Raw genomic sequence first — 23,720 nt, forward strand, 5'->3', positions numbered from 1 at the left:
CTGTGAGATCACCACTGAATTCGTGTTCACCCACAAACACCGAAAAATGATTGTTATCTTTTTTTTTTTTTTAAAGAAAGGTTTGAAAGTGGAACCAAAGTGCGAGCGTCACAAACATCACCGGGCAGATTTCACCGGCGTACCCGGGAGCCTCCAATGACAGGTAACGCTCGACAACAACATCAAGGTAAATGAATGTGTTTGTGTGTTTGTGTACAGCCTGTGTGTTTGACCGCAGAGCTTTACGTTCACAGCCTAAACTGGGACGAAGCATTTGGAGCTGCCTGAGCGAACATCGAGTCAGCGCAGGGAAACAAACGTCCGGCGAGCCTTTGTGCTAATATTTGTTTCTGTAACACGGCAAACACGCTGTGCGTGAACCGAGCCTCAGCTACTTTAAGTGTGCAGATCGTGCAAGTTTATAATAATACGAGTCACAGATTCGGTATGTTCACTCATAATAAAGCTGCTGACGGCCTGACCAACATTTAGTTATTGCTACAAACCGACCAGCTTGTAGGAATAACTAAATGTTGCACGGCTGACAAGAATTTCCTTTTTTTAAACCTCGGATGTCTCTGTTATTTGGGATTTTTATCCTCTTTAGCAAAATGCGCTGCGCAGTGATTTTCTCGGATTGTTGTGCAGCAGCTGGCGGGCACGGAGCTGACCCTGACTGTAGTCACAGCTCTTCACTGGCACAGTGCTGCTCTTCTGTCTCGGTGCCCACGTTTGAGCAGCTTTGAAAACCCTGACCAGGGATCATTTGGATGGTCAGCATCTGTGGGCCACTTCTGCAAATCATCAGCGGGTTTCCCACAGTCGAAATTTCCACAACTACTCCTGTGAGTGGTTTCAACTTTGGGACCAGCTACAGCCAGTAAATCGCCCTTTTAGTGAAAATGTCTGGAAAGGGATTTTGCATCGGTGGAAGGAGCTCACTGTGTCCTTGCCAGATTTGGTTTCTAACAAAGACAACACATGAAAACTACAAAGTCATCGCATTTAAACAGACAAACACACCATAAGCTCTGAACAGCAGATACTGTCCACCTGTTCTGTTTGGACAAACCTGCTGATGTTTGTCTTGCAGTTGATGCTGGCCTCTCTGTCCATGATGATGTCACATGGTTTCAAGAGCAGTAAGCAGGATTTCAACTTTGGACCATGGAAAGTGACTGCTTCCAAAAACCACATCATGAAGTCCAAGGACATTGAACGGTGAGATATTTGTCACATTTTAATATCATCTAAGCTGTGTTGGGTCCAGCCTGTGTAACCAGGCGGACTGTCAGAGTACCAAACAGTAGAGTCTGTGTGTGTCCACATGAGTCGTGTTTACATGATCAGCTGTTTTTGCCTGTTTATTGCATCACAAAAGCTGTAACACGTCCTCTTCATCAGACAGCAACGCACCGAGCATCATCACATCTTCTCGCTGTGATGTGATCACATGGTGGAAAAATAGAAATAACCATAAATGAATAATGTAGACACTGAAAGAAGCAGCCGCGACACGTTAAAGAAAACAAACTAATATTGTTGCAGGCGCTGCTCGATTTGTTTCTGATGTTTTGAATCCTCCCAAAACGACTAGAATAGATGAGAAAACCTGATTGATATCAGTCTTCACTGTTTGACTTTCCAGGCTAGCAGAAGACATGAACATGCCTTCTCTTCCAGAGATGTTGTTTGGAGACAACATACTGCGCATCCAGCACACGGACGGTTACGGGATTGAATTCAATGCTGTTGATTCCCTGAAGAGAGTCAGCAACATGGAGGATAGCGTCAAGGTGGCGTGTGCTCAGGAATGGCAGGAGAGCAGGTAAGACGCTCACTGTTAGCTTCTGTCAGATAATCTTCTCTGCTTGGATAAAAACCCACTTTTAGACCAGTACTTGGGACTCGGCGTGCTGCTGTGTCTGTCTACGGCGTTCTGCGGCAGATTTTCTGCGACGCCGCTGCGTTGCACCAATTTTCTGACTGTCAGCTACTGTCCAATGTATTTGACAGGTCTTGGTGTTTCAGTCATACCCTAGAGAACAAAGTGTGGTGCGTTCATTCTGTCAGCTAAAGGTGTAGTATAGGCTCAGGGTTACACTGGCTTACTGAGCTAAACATCTTGGATGATATCCCTTCCAGAGCTGATTCTGAACACTCTAAAGATGTGATCCGACCTTATGACTGGACGTACACCACAGACTACAGAGGCACTCTGACAGGAGAAAGCATGCAGATAAAGGTAGGCAGGTTTGACACTGTTCACTCTTCAGTCACAGGTTTGTAAGAAAGTGATGTGAGGTTTTCGTGTGAAGGTGTCTGAGACTGCCGAGCGTATTGACATGGAGAAGCTTAAGGCTCGGGAACACATCATGTTCTTTGATGAGGTGCTGCTGTTTGAAGATGAGCTGCACGACCATGGAGTCTCTATGCTTAGCGTCAAAATTGTGAGTGCCGTCTTCCTGTCCCGTGGGACTGCCAAATCCAAATGAGCAGCCGATTTAACACTGATGATGACGATGATGTTTCTTGTTGATGCAGCGAGTGATGCCGACCAGCTTCTTCCTGTTGATGCGTTTCTTCCTGCGAGTGGACGGAGTGCTGATTAGAATAAACGATACTCGACTATATCACGAGGTAAGTTGTTTCATCACCTGAGAGTGTGCTGCCAGACTTCATCACGGGCAGGTGACAGACTTCAAAGTGACTCACGTGATGTAACGTTTGGTTTCAGGCTGGGAAGGATTACATGCTGCGAGAGTTCACTACGAGGGAAAGCAAAATCTCAGAGCTGAAGGTGAGCAGTGACACAGAGCTGTGATTCTGTTATTTGTTTCCACTTACTGGCTTCTTCGATCCAAAGCAGAGCCCGAATATTTTCATGTTCACGAAAGGCTTTGTGTGAGTTTGAACGTCGTCTGGCACTTTATTCTAGCACCGACTCCTTTTGGATTTGTTAATAACTGTGTCTGTTCTTGTGATGAGATGTTTACAGAAATGTTTGTGTTTTTTCAAAGGAGAACTTTATATCTGAAGATCCAGCTTATAAAGAAATCTGTAGCTTTTATAGACTGGCACACATCACATCTCAGTGGGGTTGGACATCTAACAATAATAATAATAATAATCAGGGCTCGCAAAATCGCTAGCCCGACGTCCCGGGGCTAGCGATTTTTCCAGTCGGGCTACCAAAATCTATCTCTGCCCTGCCTGTCGGGCTATTGTAGGAAGGAAAAATATATGTCAATGCTTTTGCATTCTTTCAGAAATGTAGCTGGGTAATTATGTCATTGGCATCGGTGAGCCACTGTCAATATGTGACATATTGAAATCGCGTTTGAATTTGCGCTTGTTTTTTGCTTTCACTTTGCAATCGTGCGAACTGTGTATAGAGAGCGACAGCACTGATCTGTGAGTGATGATAATTTGTGCACCAATTCCTCTGACATCATCTTATTAATCGTTAGCTTACTATGCAAACATGACAAGTGAAATCTCCCGCAGCTTAAACATGTGAGAGGTTGATCGCAGAGAATCGCTGAGCTTATGTGAGTGCGTGTGTAAAAGCAGCAGGATATATATTTTAGTTCTGCTGAGCCAAATAAGACAGGTCAGGGTGAAGAAGTGACAGCCAAAGAAAAGCTTACCACAAAACGGAGAAGTTATGACAAATGAGACTATAAGGCAAAAAGAAAGTGCAGCTTTTTGGTTTCATGGACAAAATAATTTCTGTGGCTGCAATATGACGAGCTAAATAACCAGGGCTGCACATAAGTGGTCCGCAGGTGCGCATTCGCTGTCAAAATAAAAAACACGCACAAGATATGAAGTTGCAACGCGTGTTTGCGTACATAAGATTTTCAGGAGGAGGACAGACGTTTGTTTAAAACTCTTAAAGATGTCGAAGAAGCTCCTTTAAGCAATTACTTTGGTGTTCCTCCACCTCCAAAGAAATGTCAGGAGTCCGAACCACAAAAGAAGCATGTATTCTCGGAAAAGTGGTTGCAGGAGGTGAGCTGGCTTCAAACAAATGATGAACGCACAGATGTGGTGCAGAATGTGCCGTGAAAATCCCACTCTAGGACAAAAACAGCCTTTTATATGGACGCAAACGCGCGTTGCAACTTCTTATCTGGTGCGCGTCTTTTATTTTGACAGCAAATGTTCTGCCGGGTGTGTTGTTGGTTTTCCCTCGATTTCTGAGTCGACAAGCGCCTTTGTTACTGGGACCAGTCATTTTAAGAAAGGCCCCCATTAGAACCCATGAGAAATGCAAGAAATGCATTATTGCTCAGTCTGCAATATCTTTCCCAGAACAAACACCAATTGCAAATAACATATTAAAAATAAACCTGAAAAATCTGTTTAGAACAGCTACTATGTTGCAAAGAGTGAACTACCACTGGCACAATGTAGCAGTCTGTGCAAACTTCAAAAAGCAAACGGCCTCGATCTTGGTTCCACTTGCCTCTTACCGTGACTTCAGTGGAAATGTCAGATTCAGGCTCTGACACAGACTGATTCATGTCCTACACAGTTCTTACAAGTTCATAGAAATTTCTGTTCAATTAGAACCAAGTATTTGAGTTGATGATTGTCATTTTTATACAATGTTGTAATTTGTTTTTCAACAATTTTTTGATTAATGTTTTGTTTCCGTTACAATATTATACATTAAAGTATAATATTGTAACGGAAACAAAACGAGAAACAAAACATCAATCAAAACATTGCTCTCTTTTTTATTCGGGCTACTTAAATTTATTTTGGGCTAAAACTGAAGAGTCCCTGCCCGAAGGGCTACCAGGGAGTTTGAAATTTTGCAAGGCCTGATAATAATAGTACATTTTAAAAGCACCTTTCAAGACAACCAAGGACACTTAACAAAGAGTAAAACACATAATAGATCAATAACAAGATGAAGAACAATAAAAACAAAAAAGCACAAGATAAAATGAACAAACATTAGGTTCACAGTGAATATGCAGATTTGAACAGATGGGTTTTGAGTTGAAATTTAAATTGGGGGAGAGAAAGTGTTTCTTATATCTGGGGGAGAGAGTTCCTCAGCCTGGGAGCGGAGCAGCTGACTGCTCTGCTTCCCATGGTGGTGAGGCGGAAGGAAGGCACAGCAAGCTGGACAGAAGAAGAGGATCGAAGTGAACGGCAGAACAGGTGGTGCTTAACAGGTCAGAAAGGTAAAAAGGAGCAAGGTCATGAAGGGCCTTGAAGGTGAGCAGAAGAAGTTTGTATATTATTCGGAATTTCACAGGCTCCCAGTGAAATTCCTGAAGAACAGGGGTGATGTGCTGGTAGGAGGGGTTCTGGTAATAATCTGGTAATAATCTGTCTGGTAATAATGCAGGCAGCGGAGTTTTGAACCAGTTGAAGCTGATGGAGGGATTTTGGGGGGAGACCATGTAAGGGAGAATTACAATAGTCAAGGTGGGAGGTAACGAGACTGTGGATGTAGACTGGGTGCAGGATGTAATCTGTTAATGCTGCATAGATGGAAATGGGCAGGTGAGATTATTGATGTGAGATTTATAGGACAGTGAACTGTCTAGGATGACACCAAGGCTCTTAACCTGAGGAGAGGGGAAAACTGGAGTTATCGATGGTGAGAGAGAAATGGTTCGCCTTCAAAAGGTTGGATTTGATGCCTGTAAGGTGGATTTCAGTTTTATCCTCATTGAGCTTTAAAAAATATAATCTACTGACTGAACTGGTTAATGTGTTAGAAAAGGAAGGATACCACAACATGAAATGAAATGAAAATAATCACAGGCTGAATTCAAAGACAAGCTGTAAATCAAAGTGAACAAAAATGTGCACCAGGCTAGTGCTTGTTGCCAGAATGGGCCTCAGTAGTGTTTATGCCGCCACATGCATGCCTGACAACATGGGACCATGCTCCTCCGGTGCACTAGCAGCTCTTCTCACAGATCTGGACCGAGCTCCTGGACAGTCCGAGGTGCAACCGAACTATGATGTCCCTGAGGTGTTCAGTTGGATTGGGGTCAGGTGAGGGTGGGTATCCATGGACATGCCTCCGTAGACCATCACTGACCCACCGCCAAACCGGACATGCTAAACGATGTCCTCCATGGATGTCCTTCAGGGTAAACTTGCCAATCAGGCTCCTCGGTCCTGGGCAGCAAACACAGCGCCCCCTAGAGTACGTCATGTCCTCGTGAAGTTGGTGAAGTCTGTTCTGCTGCTTAGATGGAAACAGGATAGAACAATATGAATGGGTGAATAAAGCATGTTGTATAGATCACCTTGAGTGCTGTGGGAGAGAAGAAAAGTGCTATATAAGAATCAGTCCATTTACCAATACTGTGTCGATGGTAGTTTTGCTAAAAAGATGTCAGACTCTGAAGCTTTCTGTGGTCCCCTCTCCACCTGGACTAGTAGCGTTCTCCTGTCTGAGCAGTGTCCAGAAAAACAACGTGGGTTTTATTGGCAAACTTTGTGGGAAAACCTGGACAGATGGTGTCCATCTGTTTCCCTATGAATTAATGCTTCGGGTTTTAACAGGATGAATCTGTCTTTATTAACAGGTTACATACCACGGACTTCCAACCCTTACTTGATCCAGCTGCCTTGGCTAATTATAGACTGATATCTTATCTTCATTATAGACGTTTTGAAAGAGAAGTAATCAAAGAGTTAACTCATCATCTCCAAAAGAGGAATATTATACTTGGTCCTAAAAATGTTAAAAGTTGATGTCCAACCTGATACTTGGCTCAGATGGCCTCAGGTGTACTTTCAACAAATACGTAGAGCTCGCCTGATTCATTTGTGCAATGTCATTAAAGTTAGAAACATCCTGAGTCAGAGTGCTGCTAAAAAACGGGTTCATTATTCTCAGGATGTCCAAAACATGACCTGAAAAGCCTTCAGTTGACTCAAAGCTCCGCCCACTGGCACTGCAAAGAGATTATTAGCTTCTCTTCAGTGGCTCCCTGATAAATTCAGACTTGAATTTAAAATCCTTCTCATGTTCAAAGTCTGTTCAGCCACATCCTCAACACCTCACAGTTATTATCCTGACAGCACGTCGCTCTCAGACCGCTGGCTTACCTGTGGATACTTGTTGGCTGATGTATCAGTAGAGGACGCTCCAAGCTATCAAAATGTAGGATGAAATATTTAATTCTAAAAAAAAAGAAATCAGAACAAAACAGTTAAATTCATGTTGTAGAGGGCTAAGGGTGACGATGGAAATGTACTAAAACTGTATCACAACAACAATAATAATGAAACCAGCGTCAGACAGCTGCCTGTGCCCGTCCTGGGACGAGATGTCAGTGTGCAGAAGAACCCCAGCATGTTAGCAGTGTGTTTGCAGAGGAAGCTGGGAGCTGTGGTGAGCTCAGTGTACTCGTGATGTCTGAAGCAGCACCAGGACTGCTCACACTGACATGCTGACTGTGCTGCACCATCACACGTTCATGATGCTGTTTATACAGCATTTAGGATTTTTGTTTTTCATGGGTGATTCTGAAGTACATTATTATTTGTTGTTTTTTATATAAATATGAATATTCAGATCAATTTTTACTTTAATATGTGGTTTTTATTTTGACTCCAGATTAGTTCTTCAGTTTGATTCGTTGTGTCCTCCTCTTCAGAATGTTCCGGCTCCACTGTTCACCGATCCCAACGAGGTGGCCCAGTACTTAACCCTGAAGATGACCGAGTGTGAGAAGCTGGAACTTCCTGTGCTGCAGACTCACACAGCTGATAATAAAGTCATTGAGTGACAGTATAGTGAAAGATCCGCGCTAACTGTTCTGCATAGTGACAAACAGAAATATTAGTCTTAAACTGTTCCTTTATCTCACACCAACACAAAGCCACGACTGCTCTTACAATTATCTGTACAGGAACAACTTTTTTCATATAGTTTGCCCTTAAAACTAGAATCTGCTTCCTGTTTTGTTCATATTTGACATTTCTTATTATGAGACTTGCTTTGTAACATAAAGCATTGTAGAATAACTGTTTCTAATATTAGTTCATCGGTACAAAACAAAACAAACAAATCCTGTATTTTCCAAATTCAAAATCAACAGTTTGTGTAAATATCCCTGCTGAAGGTGAAGAAGTGTATTTTTCCTTTGTGTCGGAAGCACCTTCAGATTCAAATGTCTCCCATATGGCCACATAAATTTTGTTTGTGTAGTAACTACGTTGCTTTGTGTGTGGTCGATAGTTCTTTCCTGACAAAACAGTATCAACATTTTTAAATCATTCCCTCTATCAGACAGCGTTCCGGTTGGACTCCAGCTGGGAGCGCTTTGAGCCTCACCAGGTGAACAATGAGAACATGTGATGATAGTGTTTTGTAATAACAGCATAATGGCAGTAATAATGTTGCACAAAAAATGTTTAAAATATGAATTGTTATTACATTAAATAATGTAATTTATAACAGACATAATCGTCATTATCCAGAAAGAATTCCCTGAGTGTGTATAACAACCATGAAAGAGAGTTGGGAGCTCCACTCTTGCACTGGCAGAATATACAGAGTCGTGTGTGATGATGTGAGTGCATCATATTTTTAAGAGCATGTTGTTCCAGTAAACCTCTGCCACAGGATTGGTGGTAGCTGGCGTTTTCTAAAAGGCCTGTTACAGTACCCACCTCCTGTGGAAGCAGCTCCCAGATCAGACTCAGGAGACAGACATCTGCTCAACTTTCAAGATCAGGCTTCACATCTGTCTTCACTGAAGGTGGTCCGTAAGAGATGACAGGATGACCCCAACCTCAGCAACAGGACCGCTCTCAGCACCGACCAAGTGTGTTTGAACTGTGTCTTCATTCCACCTACTTCACATACAAGGGTCAGTTCCACAGGCAGAAACATGGGTGTGCCATGGGCTCCCCAGTTTCATCCATTGTGGCCAATTTGTACATGGAAGAAGTGGAAAAGAGGGCTTTGCTATCCTACCCTGGAACACCACCAAGCCATTGGTTCAGATATGTGGATGACACCTGGGTGAAAATCTGATCCGTTTGTCCGGGTTGGAACCCGGTTAATTGCATAAGTACAAGGAGGCGGGACCTCACAGCAGAAATATACTCCAAAATGTGTTGTACATTATTATATGTATATTATATGTAGCGTGGTATTTTTTCAATTATTGTATTTACCAACATCGAGAAGTCACAAGCAAAGACCAAACCATGGTGCATGTTTAAACAAGGAAAGTTTACTGGTCAAAATTATTTATTAAAGAAATAAACAACATTTTTTTCACCCCCATAAATACACGTTTAAAGCAACACAACGGTGGCCCAATATCAGGCAGAACTCCACTCTATCGAGTGGGCAATCATAATGAGGCAGTTGGTTTTATTTTGTGGATTCAAGCTGCTCTTCATATATTTGGCCACCAGATGTCACCAGAGTGGACTGTGTTGAAAAGCTTCGAGTAATGAACCGTTTTTCTATCCGATTGTTCAGTCTGACGTCACTAGCCGTGTCTGGGCCTAAACTCCGCTGCAGGTCCATATATCAAACGATCACTGTGGCATTACTGAGAGTTGAAAAACTGTCTAAAGTCTTTCATCTTTAATAAAATGATCAGCGTTCTGCTCTACCAGGTGTAACAATTGAGTTTAACATCCAGGCATCCATGAAAACGGAATTTATGACATTTAACGGAGTTAGAAGTTAGCAGGGAGTTAGCTCGCTAGCTTCTATCTAAATACAATATAGCATGTCCTGACTGCGGGGTTTTGGAAACAAATTCAAACGTACAGCTCTGTTATCACTTCCAGCATAAATGAAGACAGAAACTAAACAGCAGTGAAGTTTGTAGGGTTACTGAAGTTGGGCTAGCTGGTATATAATGATGTGCTACGTGACCGCTAGCGACACAGCTATGTTAGCATAATATAAACAAGCTAACTTTTTTTCCACTCGATAAAAGTTAACGTGAGTGTTCTCGGTGGTCAGGAACAAATGTAATCGCATGGCAGGATGCTGTAAAAGGACCAAATTTCAGCCAGGAGAACAACTGAGATAATCCATCCACAATACGAGGTTAGTCATTCATATACTGCTGCATGGGCTGGGCTGTAGTTACATCCTAAGGTTTTAAAAACTGAGCTTAAATAAATGATTAGTGGTAATAAAAGCCGAGGGAGGTCAACAGTGATCACTGACTGTTTTAGGAGCTTTTTGAGATCAAATAGAAGAAAATACATAACATTAAACATGTTAACAACACAAAAGCCATATTAAACGCAGACTACTTTAGACCCGGAAGTAGGATTCGTTGCGTCATCACTGAACAACAGTATAGAGATTGAAAGACCACGTGACTTTCGCGCATTGCATGCCGGGAACTCGTGGCAAAACAATCCAAGTACCGCATCAAATGCAAGCATTTGCAGCACCGCAAAACGTTCATTCTCCGGTTCCAATAAATTCTTGTTTTTTTCTTTGCCCCCCAAAAAGGGAATGTACAAAACGAAGGAGAACAATGCCGGTCCGTACAAAGACAGACTTGATGAAATGTCAAAGAAAAGATACAAGGAAAAAAAATCAAAGGAGTGAAAGGGTTAGACCCTTACGAGCACACAGAGTGGACAAAATACGTCAGCGTGCTGCCCAACTTTCACCACGCTCATATTTATAATTATACAGTTCTTGGAGTGAGTGCACACACTCATGAAGTTTTTAGTAACTTCAGGTCACTGCAACAAGCCCAGGTACAGTTTACCGACGGATGAGTACAGGACCTTGAAATGCTCCGTGTAGAACGAAAGACCATTGTACGTATCATAAGTTTACCAGTCTCACAAATCGTCTTCATAAATACACATTCGTTAACCGTTAATTAGTAGTGGAAATAATTTCTGGTTCGCATTACAGAAATGTAGCAGTGACAATAATATTGTATGCTGTAATCGTACTGGGCAATTAGTGATACAAAAAAACTGTTTTATCCTGTGAATAAAAGTATATGTTTTTGTCAATGTACCATGGTAATAACAGAAGCGAAACGCAATATCGTGTCAGGACAATTCACTATTTATGCACAATAAACAAAGGAGCATAGCGCGACAATTTCTGTTCAGCGCCAGACTTGCTTGTAACCTATATTACCAATTATGTTATGAAAAATGACGTATTAACTACAACAGAAGACTGACCTTTGTGGGAATGCTTGGAGCAGACTAACATGTGAGCTGGAGTGTTCTGGGACGTTATATTTGGTCTTTGAATGGCTGCAATCCAGGCCATCCATCACCTCTTTGTTACTTCGGAAACATGGCTCGAACAATTTCTCTTCAACGACGTAATCCGATAACAACCGATCTCTTTACCCGTCGGCTTCCCGTGGCTGTCATGCGACCGGCTATTGCAGTTAATAATACAACAGCTTCTTGCCATTTTTTGTGTTTCTTTTTATCGCTGTGTAATGTAATTTCAATTGAAAGCCTGTGTGGCAAGAGGTACTAGCTAGTACCTCTTGCCACGAGTTCCCATAATCCTTTGCGGTTTTACCCCTGAATGACGTCACATTTTCAATCTCTACTGAAAGCCTGCGTGCGCTAGTACCTCTTGCCACGAGTTCCCAGAATTCTTTGCGGTTTTACCCCTGAATGACGTCACATTTTCAATCCACATAATATAACACACCCTGTGCAGTACAGCGGAACAGTGGTTTGCTCCGTTGCCTGGCGGGAGGAGCGCCCTGAATTTGAATCCTCCATCTGACCCGGCTGTGTTCTCCCGTGTCTGTTTGTTCTCTCTGGGTGCTTTGGCTTCCTCTCACAGGCCAAACAAAGCGGTGAGAAAAGGTGTAAATTCAAAATGTTTGCTATCTACGTGACTGGAAGGCATAATACCTGAAAATGTGAAGATTATGGAAAGAAGAACATAACGCACCAGGTTATTTATTTAATATAATGCGAGAAAGAGAAATGAGAGAGGAGGTCGGTTCGATGTGTCTGTAACTCTCAGGAAGTAGTGATGTGTCGGTCGCGAACGAAATGGCTCTTAGAGCCGGTGTTCTGACAAAACGTCCTACCTTGTCAAAACATCCTACCGTAGCGTAAATTTACTGTTCTTTGACGTGGACGATGCGAGCTGGCTCCTTATGGCGAGCCGTGGGTTTTCTTTTTTCTTTCTCTCACTCTCTCTCTCTCGCACTTTTTTCCCGCTTCACTCCGCACTCGAGCCTTGTGCTTGCGCTGGGAAGAGGTGGGAGGGGCAGTAGTTACACTCTCAGTAGCACAGGAACAGAGCGGGAGGGAGAGACAGAGAAAGAGAGCCAGGGACAACAACGTCACAGGGCTCTAGAGTGCGACCAATTTGGTCGCAAATGCGACCAAATTTCTCCATGGTGCGACTAATAAAAAATACTTGGTTGCACCGGTGCGACCAAGTAAAAAAAATACTTGGTCGCACCGGTGCAACCAAGTATTTTCTCGGAAAAAAAAAGTTTCAGCAACCCTGAAAGTCTCCGTGTGTTCAACAACAGACACACATTATGCCCATGTCGTGTTCTAAACCAATCAGAGATACTCAGAGGCGGGGACCTCTGTGATTGGCCGTGGTCCAGATATTCCTGCAGACCTACTTGTGTTTACGTTTGAAAGTGCGGGCAGATAGAGATGGGTGAGTAGCCCAGGTCAGAAGTGTATGAAGTTGGTATTGAGAAAATATGAAAAGAACAATTGATAACTTTTTCGTTAAGTTAAGGCCTGATCAGTCCAAAATTCTGAGCCAGCGCTCTGACACGGAGCCATCAACCTCTCCGTTTTTGTCAAACACTGGTCCGGAGACGGCATCAGAAAATGAGCCACATACGATCGACTCCCAGCCGGAGTCCACTGAAAGTAAAAGTGAGAAAATGTATAGATTTCGAATCGAGTGGCTTGACCAGTTTCCCTGGCTAAGATACAGCCAAGCTGACAATATGATGCACTGCATTTATTGTCACGAGTGTGGAAAGACCATGGCCGGCAACACAGCATTTGTCACTGGTGCTAATACGTTTCGAATTGAAACGCTGAAAAAGCATACAGCATCGAGAAGACACATTATATGCCGCGATAAATGCTCTGCCAAAATGTCCCCGCTCCCCACTGCCTTTCAGCGGCAGGCAGGAGTAAACAGGTCATCGGAGGAGGCCGAGATGATCATTAAGTTTAACATCGCCTACAATATTGCAAAAGAAGAAGTTCCGTTTACTAAGTTCAAGTCAGAAATAACTCTTCACAGGAAAAATGGCTTGGACATAAACCCCACATACAGCAATGATGTTGCGTGCGCCCAGTTTATAGGCGTAATCGCTGACACACTGAAAAAAAAGACGTCAGTGGAAATTGCGAACAGTACATACATGGCCTTCCTGATCGATGGAGACACAGACATCGCCACAAAAGAATGTGTCATTGTGTACGCTCGTATCTTGCAAAAAGGAAGACCAGCGAATATACTGATTGGACACATTGAGGTCCAGCATGCCCATGCCCAAGGTAAGCCATGTCATGTCACGTAGCCTATGTATATGATTAATAATATTACATCGTGTTACTGAATTAACCATATCTAGCATCATTGAAAATTAAACATAGCAATAATACATGAATATAGAAACTCAAACTGAAAAAGACTGCATTGTAAACTCTTGATCTGATAAGTAAATGTTTTTTTGTTTTTTTTTTGTTTAGGAATTTATGCTGCCTCAAAGAAAGCATTTGCTGCTCTTGGGGACCAGTGCAGTAACTGGTTGGATAAAATCATTGCTATGGGGGCTGATGGAGCTGCTGTTAATTTGGGCAGCAAAGGGGGTGTCAAGTTAATCATTTTGAAAGGTTGTTAGTTAATCATTTACAAATAAAAAAAAACGTGAACATGTAAAACTGCGGTGTTAAGTAATGCAGTTAAAAAATTTGGGTACGCCTAACTTTTGTGCTTGTACGACTAAATTTTGTGCTGGTGCGCCTAAATTTTATTTTTAGGCACACCAGTGCAACCATGGCAAAAAGTTAGTCTAGAGCCCTGCGTCACATTAGAAAGGTATAGTAATCATCCACAACTATTTTCAGTTGCGGATGATAACGGATACAGAAAGTTTATTCATGCAGGCCCATATGACAGAGAATATGCATGTTCTTTTTGTTTTCATATTTTAATTTATATTTAATTGTGTTGTGGTTTGCAGTGTTTTGTGTTGTTTCACTTTAAATTTGTTTAAAAGGAAAATTTAAATAGATAAAAGCTGAAATGTGAATAGTTGGTTTTTGTATTATATGATTTATTTATTACATTTTATGTGGAGTGAATAAATAAAAGTATATTTACGGTGGCCACTAACAAAGCACATACAAACTCCAAAACATGTCCGAACTCTGAAGCACGTACAAACCCTGAAGCACGTACAAACCCTGAAGCACGTGAAAACTCCAAAACATGTACAAACTCCGAAGCAGGTACAAACCCCGAAGCACGTGCAAACTCCAAAACACGTAAAAACTCCAAAACACGTACAAAAGACAACAGAAGTTCTCCAGGATGCTAGGGCGCAGTGTTGAGCTTTTGTTACCTAGTGGCTACACAAGCCAGCAAGTACCAACGACCGGATTTGGTGTGTGGTAGTAACAGGTAAATGAACTTTTTTTTTTTTTTTTATTGTTTGAATATATATGAGTGCTGGTGTATAAATATACAAACAATACACATATGCTTTCAATGTGTAATTTAAGTGATCTAGGTAGCTCTGTTTTGGAAGTTCAGTTAACGCTAGAAATGTGTTTTGGAGTTTGTACATGCTTTTTGGAGTTTGTACATGCTTTTTGGAGTTTGTACGTGCTTTGTCTCTAGGGGCCACCGTATATATTTATATATAAACATATATAAATAAAGCCACTTTTTTTTTTACATTAGTAATTCCTTTTGTGCATAATTTTATATTGTTGTTAATAATAAATTAACTAAAGAAACAAAACAACCTAAAGAGTCGGTTAGGTGCCGAAAGTATCGGGTCCTTTTATTGAGTCGAGCTGAAAGAGCCGGTTCTCTAAAAAGATCCGGAATCCCATCACTATCAGGAAGATCCTAAAATGTTTCAGCAGGACTCATCTCACTCCAAGCCAGAGGGGGGCGCCAAACACAGAAACAGACTGGGAGTAATATGGCGCACAGCTCTCGGCTCTGACACACGTCCAATCAGCTTTCTTCCTTCCTGACAGCTGGCCAATCACAGCGCCCACGTTCAGGGTGAAAACTGTTCAACATGGAGACAACAGTTGAAAAGCTTGAGGCGATGGTAAGCACAGCGTCAAACTCCTTTTCCCGACTGTATCTTTTGGCTGTTGAACCGCTATTGATCGTAGCTTTGCACACGGTGTGCCGCTCACAGCAGGCGACTCACGGTTCTCTGCTAAGAAATAATCCAAAGTCAGGCCCATCAAATACCGCAGGACCGCGAAGGAGCTCGGCTAGTTTCAACATCGCCGCCACTCGAACGTCACAGAGCAACTCGGAGCAAGCAGTCCGCAGCGGGACCAAGTGTAGCATCGCTCTGTTGTTTTAGGACTTTTATTCACAGATTGTTTGTTTTTCGAGACCGTCTCAAACACCAGCTGTCTCCTGCACATGGCTCAGTGCATCAAGTCTCACGGTGCCAAAGACAAGCGTGCTTACTTCCCCGTAACTCTTATTGCAGAAGGGAAATGGGAGGATGTGCAGCCTGTAGCTGAGCTCTGTCTGTCTGTGCTGCTGACCATCTGTACAGGTTGTGCAATCCTGGGACTAGTGCAAAGTTTACCGTGTGTGAACCTCGAGCTGTTGGCAGATGCTCTGACTTCATTGCACTACTGTATCAGACAACTAGTAGTGCAATAGTATTGTCAAAGCATCTGAAAACTGCAAGGACCACCTCTGTGTTTACACACCTTCAATAAATGCATTAAAGATGCACTTTATTTACCTCACAGCTGGAATAAAGTCAATATCAGATAATTACTTATCTGTAATCCAAATGTAAATACAGCCATTGAAAATAAGTCTAAATACAAATATTACCTTGTAATACAAGAACAATATTTAAAATAATAATGTGTGTGTGTGCGCGCACACATCGATCCTTACTTCTGCTCAAGCTGGAGTAATCTACACATTTGTGCTCTCTAAACAACGAATCAGACGACTTCCTTCTTAAGTTCGCTCCGATGTGGCTGCAGTACAGCTGTCAGGGTAGCAGCAGTGACGGTGCTCTCTGAACCACTCAATCACTCATCAAATCAGAAACTTGAACCACTGGCCCCCTACAGTGAGGAGATCTGATGGCTGATGTTGTCTGGGGACTGCTGGACCATAGACCATCTTTATCCGCTGTCCCTCCTCTGCACATGTCCAGACCTTTGCAGCCTTGTGTCTCTGTCCTGAGAATGCATTGGTCAGTAGGTGGTGAGTTCATACCTGTTGATCTCTGATCTGGAACGTTTCTTGGTGATTTCCACCCAGTGGTACAGAAGACCCCGGTTTAATCCTGAAGCTACCTGGATATGCCAAAGTCCTGCTGCCTAGTACACACTCTGTCCTGGAACAGGAACATGGGCGCTGCACTTGATATAGTGTAACATGATGAGGTTCACATAAAGCAATGAGCTGTAAGTGTGATTCCACCAGGAATGTTGAGTCAAACAGCAAAGAATCTGAACATGGTGCAGGAAGTTCAGTGCCACAATGTGATGCACTTTGTCTTTGCAGTTTCTGAAGGCAGAGGCAGACCTGGATTACATTGAGAAGCGGTTGAAGCTGGACTTCATCAACAGCAGTGCAGAAAATGGATGTCCAGCTGAGGTGACTAACAGATGACATTTCTCCCAGCATCTGCAGGCAGATCTAGAGAAAATCAAAGAGCTCTTAGTGAATTACTGGCTGCTAACACTGCGGCCTTTGTGCTTGGAAGTTGTGTATTATTTGTCTTTTGTTAAAAAAAACATGATGTCATCAGGATACACAGAAGAACAAACTCCAACTAAAGTGAAAGTAAGATGAACCGGCCTATACCCATAAAGATGCTAATAGTTATAACCGTACCAACCAGTACATGTAATAAGACATAGAAGAGGGACGGAAATCCCAGAGCTATCATTCAGTTCACCTGGATGCAGCGCTTCTAGTGGGAAAAACACTTTGTCACTCAGTGATACGAGTGATGCATGAGGTAGAACATTTCATGTTTGCAGAAAGGCAATAAGAGAAAATCAGGTACACACCTGAGCATGTAGTCTGTGGGCTGATGATTGACCATGTGCTTGTAGAACAACCTGGCAGTGGTGCTGGAGAACCTGAAGTCTATAAAGTCCAAACACTCAGCCCTGTGCTCGCAGGTGAAGGAGCTCACGAGTGCACAGAAGGAGTCTGTAGACTCGATCAGAAACAACCTCAGCGGCGTCATGGAGCTGCTGCAACACTTTGAACAGACCACTGATATGGAGGTGGGTAGATCGACACCTTATGACTGTTTAACATAGCTCACTGATACAAGTACTACTGCTGTGGGAGGTCAGATTTGATTAACCATCTAATCAAAGGGAAAATGTGCAAAGATACGTTGTGGTGAACTTGGCGATGAAGTGAGGAAGGCGTGAGAGCACTTGAAGTGCTAATTCAAAGTTTAAACTGGTCTTCCTGTCCCAGAGTACCTGCGCTTGGCCCAAGAAAGCATCAAAGTTGAACACACACAGAGACTGCAGAGAGCGCTTTGACGTGTCCTAGGTGTGGTGTTTTCTTTTCATTGGTTTAATCACAGTTAGCTGCCTCCAAACACGGTGCAGCTACTGCAGTTATATCCATAACATGTGTGGAAAGCAGGCCTAATGACATTTAATCACATTAATTGTGTGTATTGTTCACGGGTTTGTGCACACACCTCCATCCTGCTGCAGTTTGTGGTTATCGTGCAGATCGACATTTCTCCTGAATTCTCTTTAAAGTTTCCATTCAGGATCTGCTGTGTTTCCTTGTTGGTGTCTCTGCAGGTTGGGACACTGACCGAGTCAGAGCGAGAGTCTGTAGCACTGCTAAGTGCTGTCAGTCGCACCACAGCCGAGGTAAGCAGTACGACACCTTTAGACGGCACTTCTTTGATAGTGGACTAGAAGCATATGCTTGGTTTGCTTCAGTGGGAGCTTAACAGGAGGAGCCAGGGCTGGACTGGCCCGGGAGGCCAGTGGGTCGATCGAAGGGCCGCTGAGCAACAAGCCCTTTGTTCATTTTCATTACTGCCCTATCACATCTCCTCCCTGTGCGCCGTGCAGAGCAGAGTTTAGTGTAGAGAGATGTGGAGCCGAGAGAGAAAAAGTCAAACTAAGTACAGCAGTGGTAGCTGCACCATCATCCACAGTGGTGCCAGCAGCACCTGCCATTGAATGTGTCCCACGATGTATCATTTTAAATAAATTACACGAGTTTACATGTCAGTAAGGAGTAAGAAGGATGTAATCCCAGCCCTTCTCCTCACAGTGAGCCACAGAACGTCTCTGCTTCCAACCTGGACTGTGTACATTCATCATCATCATCATCATCATTATTCTTAGGTTTATTTCCTGCTGGTCTCGGTGCTGAGTTCAGTCCCAGGCTCCTCATTTCACATTTAAAACCTGATAGTGGCCCCCAGTGATCCCCCAGTCCACCTGTAATATTCACAGTATGTGGTGTTGTAGCATAGCACTGCTCCCCACCCGCAGCTTCTTCTTTTTTCCTTTTTTGTTAATCTTTGCCACAAACGCGACTGTCACTTCACCAGAGCACATCAGTCTTTGTTTGCTCTTTTTAAACATAGCGACAGAAAGATGCTCTGAGCCTGAAAATGTGGAATCGTAAAGAATCAAAGGCCATGTTCGCACTAATGTGTTTCCGTTTGAAAACGCATCTTTTTCCCTCCGTTTTGGCCTCCCGTCCACACTGAGGCGCCGTTTTTGCTCAAGGAAAACGCAGCGTTTTGAAAACGCTCTCCAAAGCGGATACATTTGAAAACGCCGTTTTCGTGTCGCAGTGTGAACAGCGAACCCGGAGCCTTTTTGAAAACGATGACACATGTTAGTCATGTGATGCAGTCATGTGACCAATTAAACTAAGATAGCGGAGGGCGTTACACAGCAGCTGTTTTGTTTGACAGCCCTATTAAAGATTAATCAGTCTGCACGTGCTCCAGAGAGCTTTTCTTCAAATTCTTTAACTCGCACTCGCTTTTGCAACTTTATACTTTTGTGTTACTCACAGCTACAACTCCACCTCATTGTGAGTCCATTTAACAAACTCGGTGCTTTTCCTCGACATTTTGCCGCCACGTTTCAAAGAGCCTGAAAGTAAATGAACGGCAGACAGAAATGAGGCGGGCTGAATCTTCTTGCGCTTCACACATGCGCAGGACTGGACGCACACCTTTATGAAAACGATAGTGTGGACGCGTTTTCAGACGAAAACGCCGTTTTCAAATTTATCTGGGGCTAGTGTGGACGTAGACAAAGTGTTACATAACTTTAATACTTTTACACACAGCAGACGGCTGCAGATACTTGTAGTGAAACACGGCTGAAGATTGAATTTTTGGTATAAAAATGTTTTTGTGCTGTTAAACAGAACGAGGACATCGTTTGCACATAGGAACTGAAATCCTTTTTGCTGAATAACAGCCTCACACACGTCTGCTGAGCGATCCCAGTCTCTCAGCTTTATCTCATTTGATGGTTTTCTGACGTGGACTCTGGTCTCCAGTTATACATTTGAAGTTCCCACTGGCTGAAGTTTTTGTTGCCATGTGTAAATTAGACCTTCAGTTTAACTTGATGTTACAATCTTTGAGCTTTACAGAACTGAAGCCCATCACAGTGGTTTATGCTGTGGATCAATAAAAACCGATAATATTGACCCTGGTAATTCTGTTACTCTGTACAAAAATAAATGTCGATGAATATGAATCAGTGCTTTACCTTTGGTCAGAAGCTCCTGTTTCACTGCTACCTGCTCCATGTTTTCTTCCAGGTGTGTTCAGCTGTAGCAGCTTCTCACCACGAGCAGCCACAAAGTAAGTCAAGTTACATTCAAGTTACATTCAAGTTACATTCTGCCCGTCTGCTGATTGGTTCAGGCTGAAAAGTCTTTGCAGCTGTTGGATGGACTGAACAAAACGCAGATGTTAGTCCCCACAGCTTCAATTGTAGTAACGTTTCTCTGAAATCGAATATGTAGATTTTCTAAAATGCTTCAATTTTAAATTGTAGATTTTTATTATTGTAGAGTCTCAGTGCTCTCATAAGATCATTTGAAATCATCTTGGTACACTTGTGGTGAGCCACTGGTATTTCGTCAAATGTTCGTAGCCTTCAGAACCTAAAGTAACACTTATTAAAATTTATGAGCACACCTATTCAGCGTTGGTAGTTCATGGTAGTTTGAGGGTTTGAATGATTTCTTTGAACATTTCTTCAGCATCACCCTGAAACAGGATGTTTGCATTTTGACAGCATTGTGCAGCAGATGAAACGAGCCGGTCCTCCAGACCTCTCTGTGTGTGGTTACAGAGTTTTCCTCTATTCACCAAATGTTAGATTAATGAATAATAAAATGCTTTTAGATGGTTAGTTTCAAATCACATGTATATTCAACTCCCCTGTCCCTCCGTGACCAAGTTAAAGAGTTTCCCAACCTGTGATGAATAAAATAATAATGATCCATGTCTGATCTGTCATTGTGTCCCCAGGCAGTGAGTGTGAGGAACTGACTGCAGCCATGCTGGAGTCGCTCCCCCCGAGCGTACACTCCAACATCAAGCTAACTGACCTCAATACGTTCTACCAGCAGCTGCAGCAACATCTGGGCAAAAGTAACAGGTTGGAGAAAAACAGCTGTTATTGTGAGAGGCTATGGAAAAGTAAACTGGTTCATTCTGAAAAAGCTTGATTACATGTTGAGTCTGGATTGGCTGTCACTGTATAAACGTATGATTACAAGCAGCCTGTAGTCTAAAGAGTTTTGAGTGGTCTGTTAGGCCAGAAAATCAGTTTATAAATGTGAATCCATTTCCATTGCAGGGGATCACTTAGCGTGCAGAAGATGAAGCAGTTGAAGATGAATGTGAGCGATGCTAAGCTGAAGGTCCTGCAACAACTGTCTTTAGTTGAGCTGGACAGTAAAGGCCATGTTCGTCTTGTGCTCTGAGCAGAGCGATGGTTGTCACAGTATGTACCGAGTTCTTGAGCAGAAACTAACCACGTGGGTGGGATAGACACATACAGGCCACGAGATGTCAGTTATACTTTCAGCCGGCGCTATGGTCGGTCTGTACGTTGTATAAATGCTCAGATAGATTCACCAAAGTACAGCGCTGTCCTTTGAGCACTGGGGCATAAGCTAGCCACAGTGATGCTGTGAAGATGCACAGTGTGTGCTGCCTGTTCATGTTTTTCATGTTATGATAAAGTTTATTGTAAAAATATATGATTACATTTTAACACAAGACCCTTTCCCCTGAGTAAAATGCTAAACCCTTAAAGATGCTAATAGTTATAATGTATTTTTGTCACCGCTGTAACTCATTTAAATGAGTAACTAACTTACAGAGTTTCTAACAGTAAAATCTACCTTCAGCTGTGATGATTGAAACTCGAAATCTTAATACTTTAAATGTACAAAGAACAATGATGGACATTAAAATAAATGTAAAATTGTAATGTGTGGTCCTCTCACTTTGTGAGGTGGGAAATAAAAGATAATGCTAAGGGAATAAGATTGTTTCATTCATATATATATATATATATATGTGTGTGTGTGTGTGTATATGTGTGTGTGTGTGTGTGTGTATATATGTGTGTGTGTGTGTGTGTGTATATGTGTGTGTGTGTGTATATATGTGTGTGTGTGTATATATGTGTGTGTGTGTGTGTATATATATGTATGTATATATATATGTATGTGTATATGTATATATATGTATGTGTATGTATGTATGTATGTGTATATGTATATATATGTATGTGTATGTATGTATGTATGTGTATATGTATATATATGTATGTGTATGTATGTATGTATGTGTATATGTATATATATGTATGTGTATGTATGTATGTATGTGTATATGTATATATGTATGTATGTGTATGTATGTATGTATGTATGTGTATATGTATATATGTATGTATATGTATGTATGTATGTATGTATGTGTATATGTATATGTATGTATATGTGTATATATATGTATGTATATGTATGTATGTATATGTATGTATATATGTGTGTGTGTGTGTGTGTGTATGAAAAACTCTGCTCTCGCCGTTGTGGGCGGTCTATCCTCCAAGCTCGGGACCACCAGAGGCCTGGGAGCTTGAGGGTCCTGCGCAGTATCTTAGCTGTTCCCAGGACTGCGCTCTTCTGGACAGAGATCTCCGATGTTGTTCCCGGGATCTGCTGGAGCCGTTCGCCTAGTTTGGGAGTCCCCACACCGAGTGCTCAGATTACCACGGGGACCACCGTCACCCTCCACATCTTCTCCAGCTGGTACACTACCAAAACTTTGGACACATTTAATGTTTTTTCTTTAGTTTCATGACTGTTTTAGAGTCTCACTGAAGGCATCCAAACTATGAATGAACACATGGAATTGAAGGAGTTCCCAGAGATGCTGAGCACCTGTTGGCCTTTTTGCCTTCACACTGCGCTCCATCTCATCCCAAACCATCTCCACTGGGTTTAGGTCAGGTGACTGTGGAGGCCAGGCCATCTGGCACAGACATCACTCTCCTTCATGGTCAAACAGCCCTCACACAGCCTGGAGGTGTGTTTGGGCTCATTGTCCTGTCCTGTGGCTGCAGGATGCTGTGGTAGCCATGCTGGGTCAGTTTGCTTTCAATGATGCTTTTCCTTAGTCGTGGTTTCTTTCTTTCACCAGTGTGTGAATGTGTGTGTGAATGGGTGGATGACTGAATGTGTAAAGCGCTATACAGATACAGGCCATTTACCATTTCTTAGCAGCTGTTTGACCATAAAGGCCTGATTCACACAGACTCCTCTGAACATGTAGAGATGTGTCTGCTGCTGGAGCTCTGATCTGAGCTGCTGCTAACTTGTAATTTCTGAGGCTGGTGACTCGGGTGAATGTATCCTCAGCAGCAGAGGAGACTCTTGGTCTTCCTTTCCTGGGCCGATCCTCATGTGATATAGTTTTCATCAAATTTCGTCAAATAGGCCTGTCAGCTGAGTTATTTATCACTTTTTTGTTTGCTACATTATTCCATAAATCTTGCTTCATATATTAGATGTCTTTAACATGTATATATAATGTAGATGCAGTAAAATTAAAGAAAAGCATTAAATAAGAGGCTGTGTCCAAACTTTTGACTGGTATATATAATTAGGGATCTTCCCGGTGACTAATTTCTTAGTGGACTGAGTTCAAAGAAACACTTGGATATTAGGTTAAATTTACATGAGTATAAATGGCTCTTACAGGTTGCTCCAGCCCTTTTATAGTAACAGACCCTTGAGAGTTATTTCCAGGCGACTAAATGTAACCAAATCAGTTATCAAGTGCACCAATCTAGAGGGGAGTTGCCAGGACAGGTGTGACTGGTAGGACCAGGCTTGCAAGGCTGCCCAGGTCTCCGTTTTTTCTTATCAGAGGAGGCAGGGAAGACACCTGGATAACAGAGGCAGTCAGTACTGGGCT

The 23,720-nt window shown here is 42.5% G+C and overlaps 1 protein-coding gene across 5 annotated transcripts; it reads left to right on the forward strand.

Annotated features, from left to right (window-relative positions):
- The first annotated feature begins 105 nt into the window (after positions 1-105).
- On the forward strand, positions 106-21,583 carry tiprl (TIP41, TOR signaling pathway regulator-like (S. cerevisiae)). Of its 5 annotated transcripts, XM_085364233.1 has the most exons (13): positions 133-187; positions 1,094-1,221; positions 1,649-1,828; positions 2,146-2,245; positions 2,319-2,450; positions 2,545-2,640; positions 2,738-2,800; positions 16,754-16,846; positions 17,311-17,487; positions 18,031-18,102; positions 20,036-20,078; positions 20,754-20,883; positions 21,085-21,583. In XM_085364233.1, exons 2-13 carry the CDS (start codon positions 1,097-1,099, stop codon positions 21,209-21,211), a joined length of 1,338 nt encoding a protein of 445 aa, XP_085220359.1. In that variant the 5' UTR covers positions 133-187; positions 1,094-1,096; the 3' UTR covers positions 21,212-21,583. The 5 variants fall into 5 exon arrangements, with proteins under 5 accessions (XP_085220355.1, XP_085220359.1, XP_085220354.1 ...); XM_085364229.1 differs by lacking the exons at positions 16,754-16,846; positions 17,311-17,487; positions 18,031-18,102; ... (1 more) ...; positions 20,754-20,883; positions 21,085-21,583 and adding an exon at positions 7,644-8,486 and having other exon boundaries at positions 106-163; XM_085364228.1 differs by lacking the exons at positions 16,754-16,846; positions 17,311-17,487; positions 18,031-18,102; ... (1 more) ...; positions 20,754-20,883; positions 21,085-21,583 and adding an exon at positions 7,644-8,486.
- The last annotated feature ends 2,137 nt before the right edge of the window (positions 21,584-23,720 follow it).

The sequence above is a fragment of the Diplotaxodon limnothrissa genome, linkage group LG10 (genome assembly GCF_057381915.1).
Source record: "Diplotaxodon limnothrissa isolate DT_005_m linkage group LG10, D_limnothrissa_male_GT1.1, whole genome shotgun sequence".
Taxonomy (NCBI): Eukaryota; Metazoa; Chordata; class Actinopteri; order Cichliformes; family Cichlidae; genus Diplotaxodon; species Diplotaxodon limnothrissa.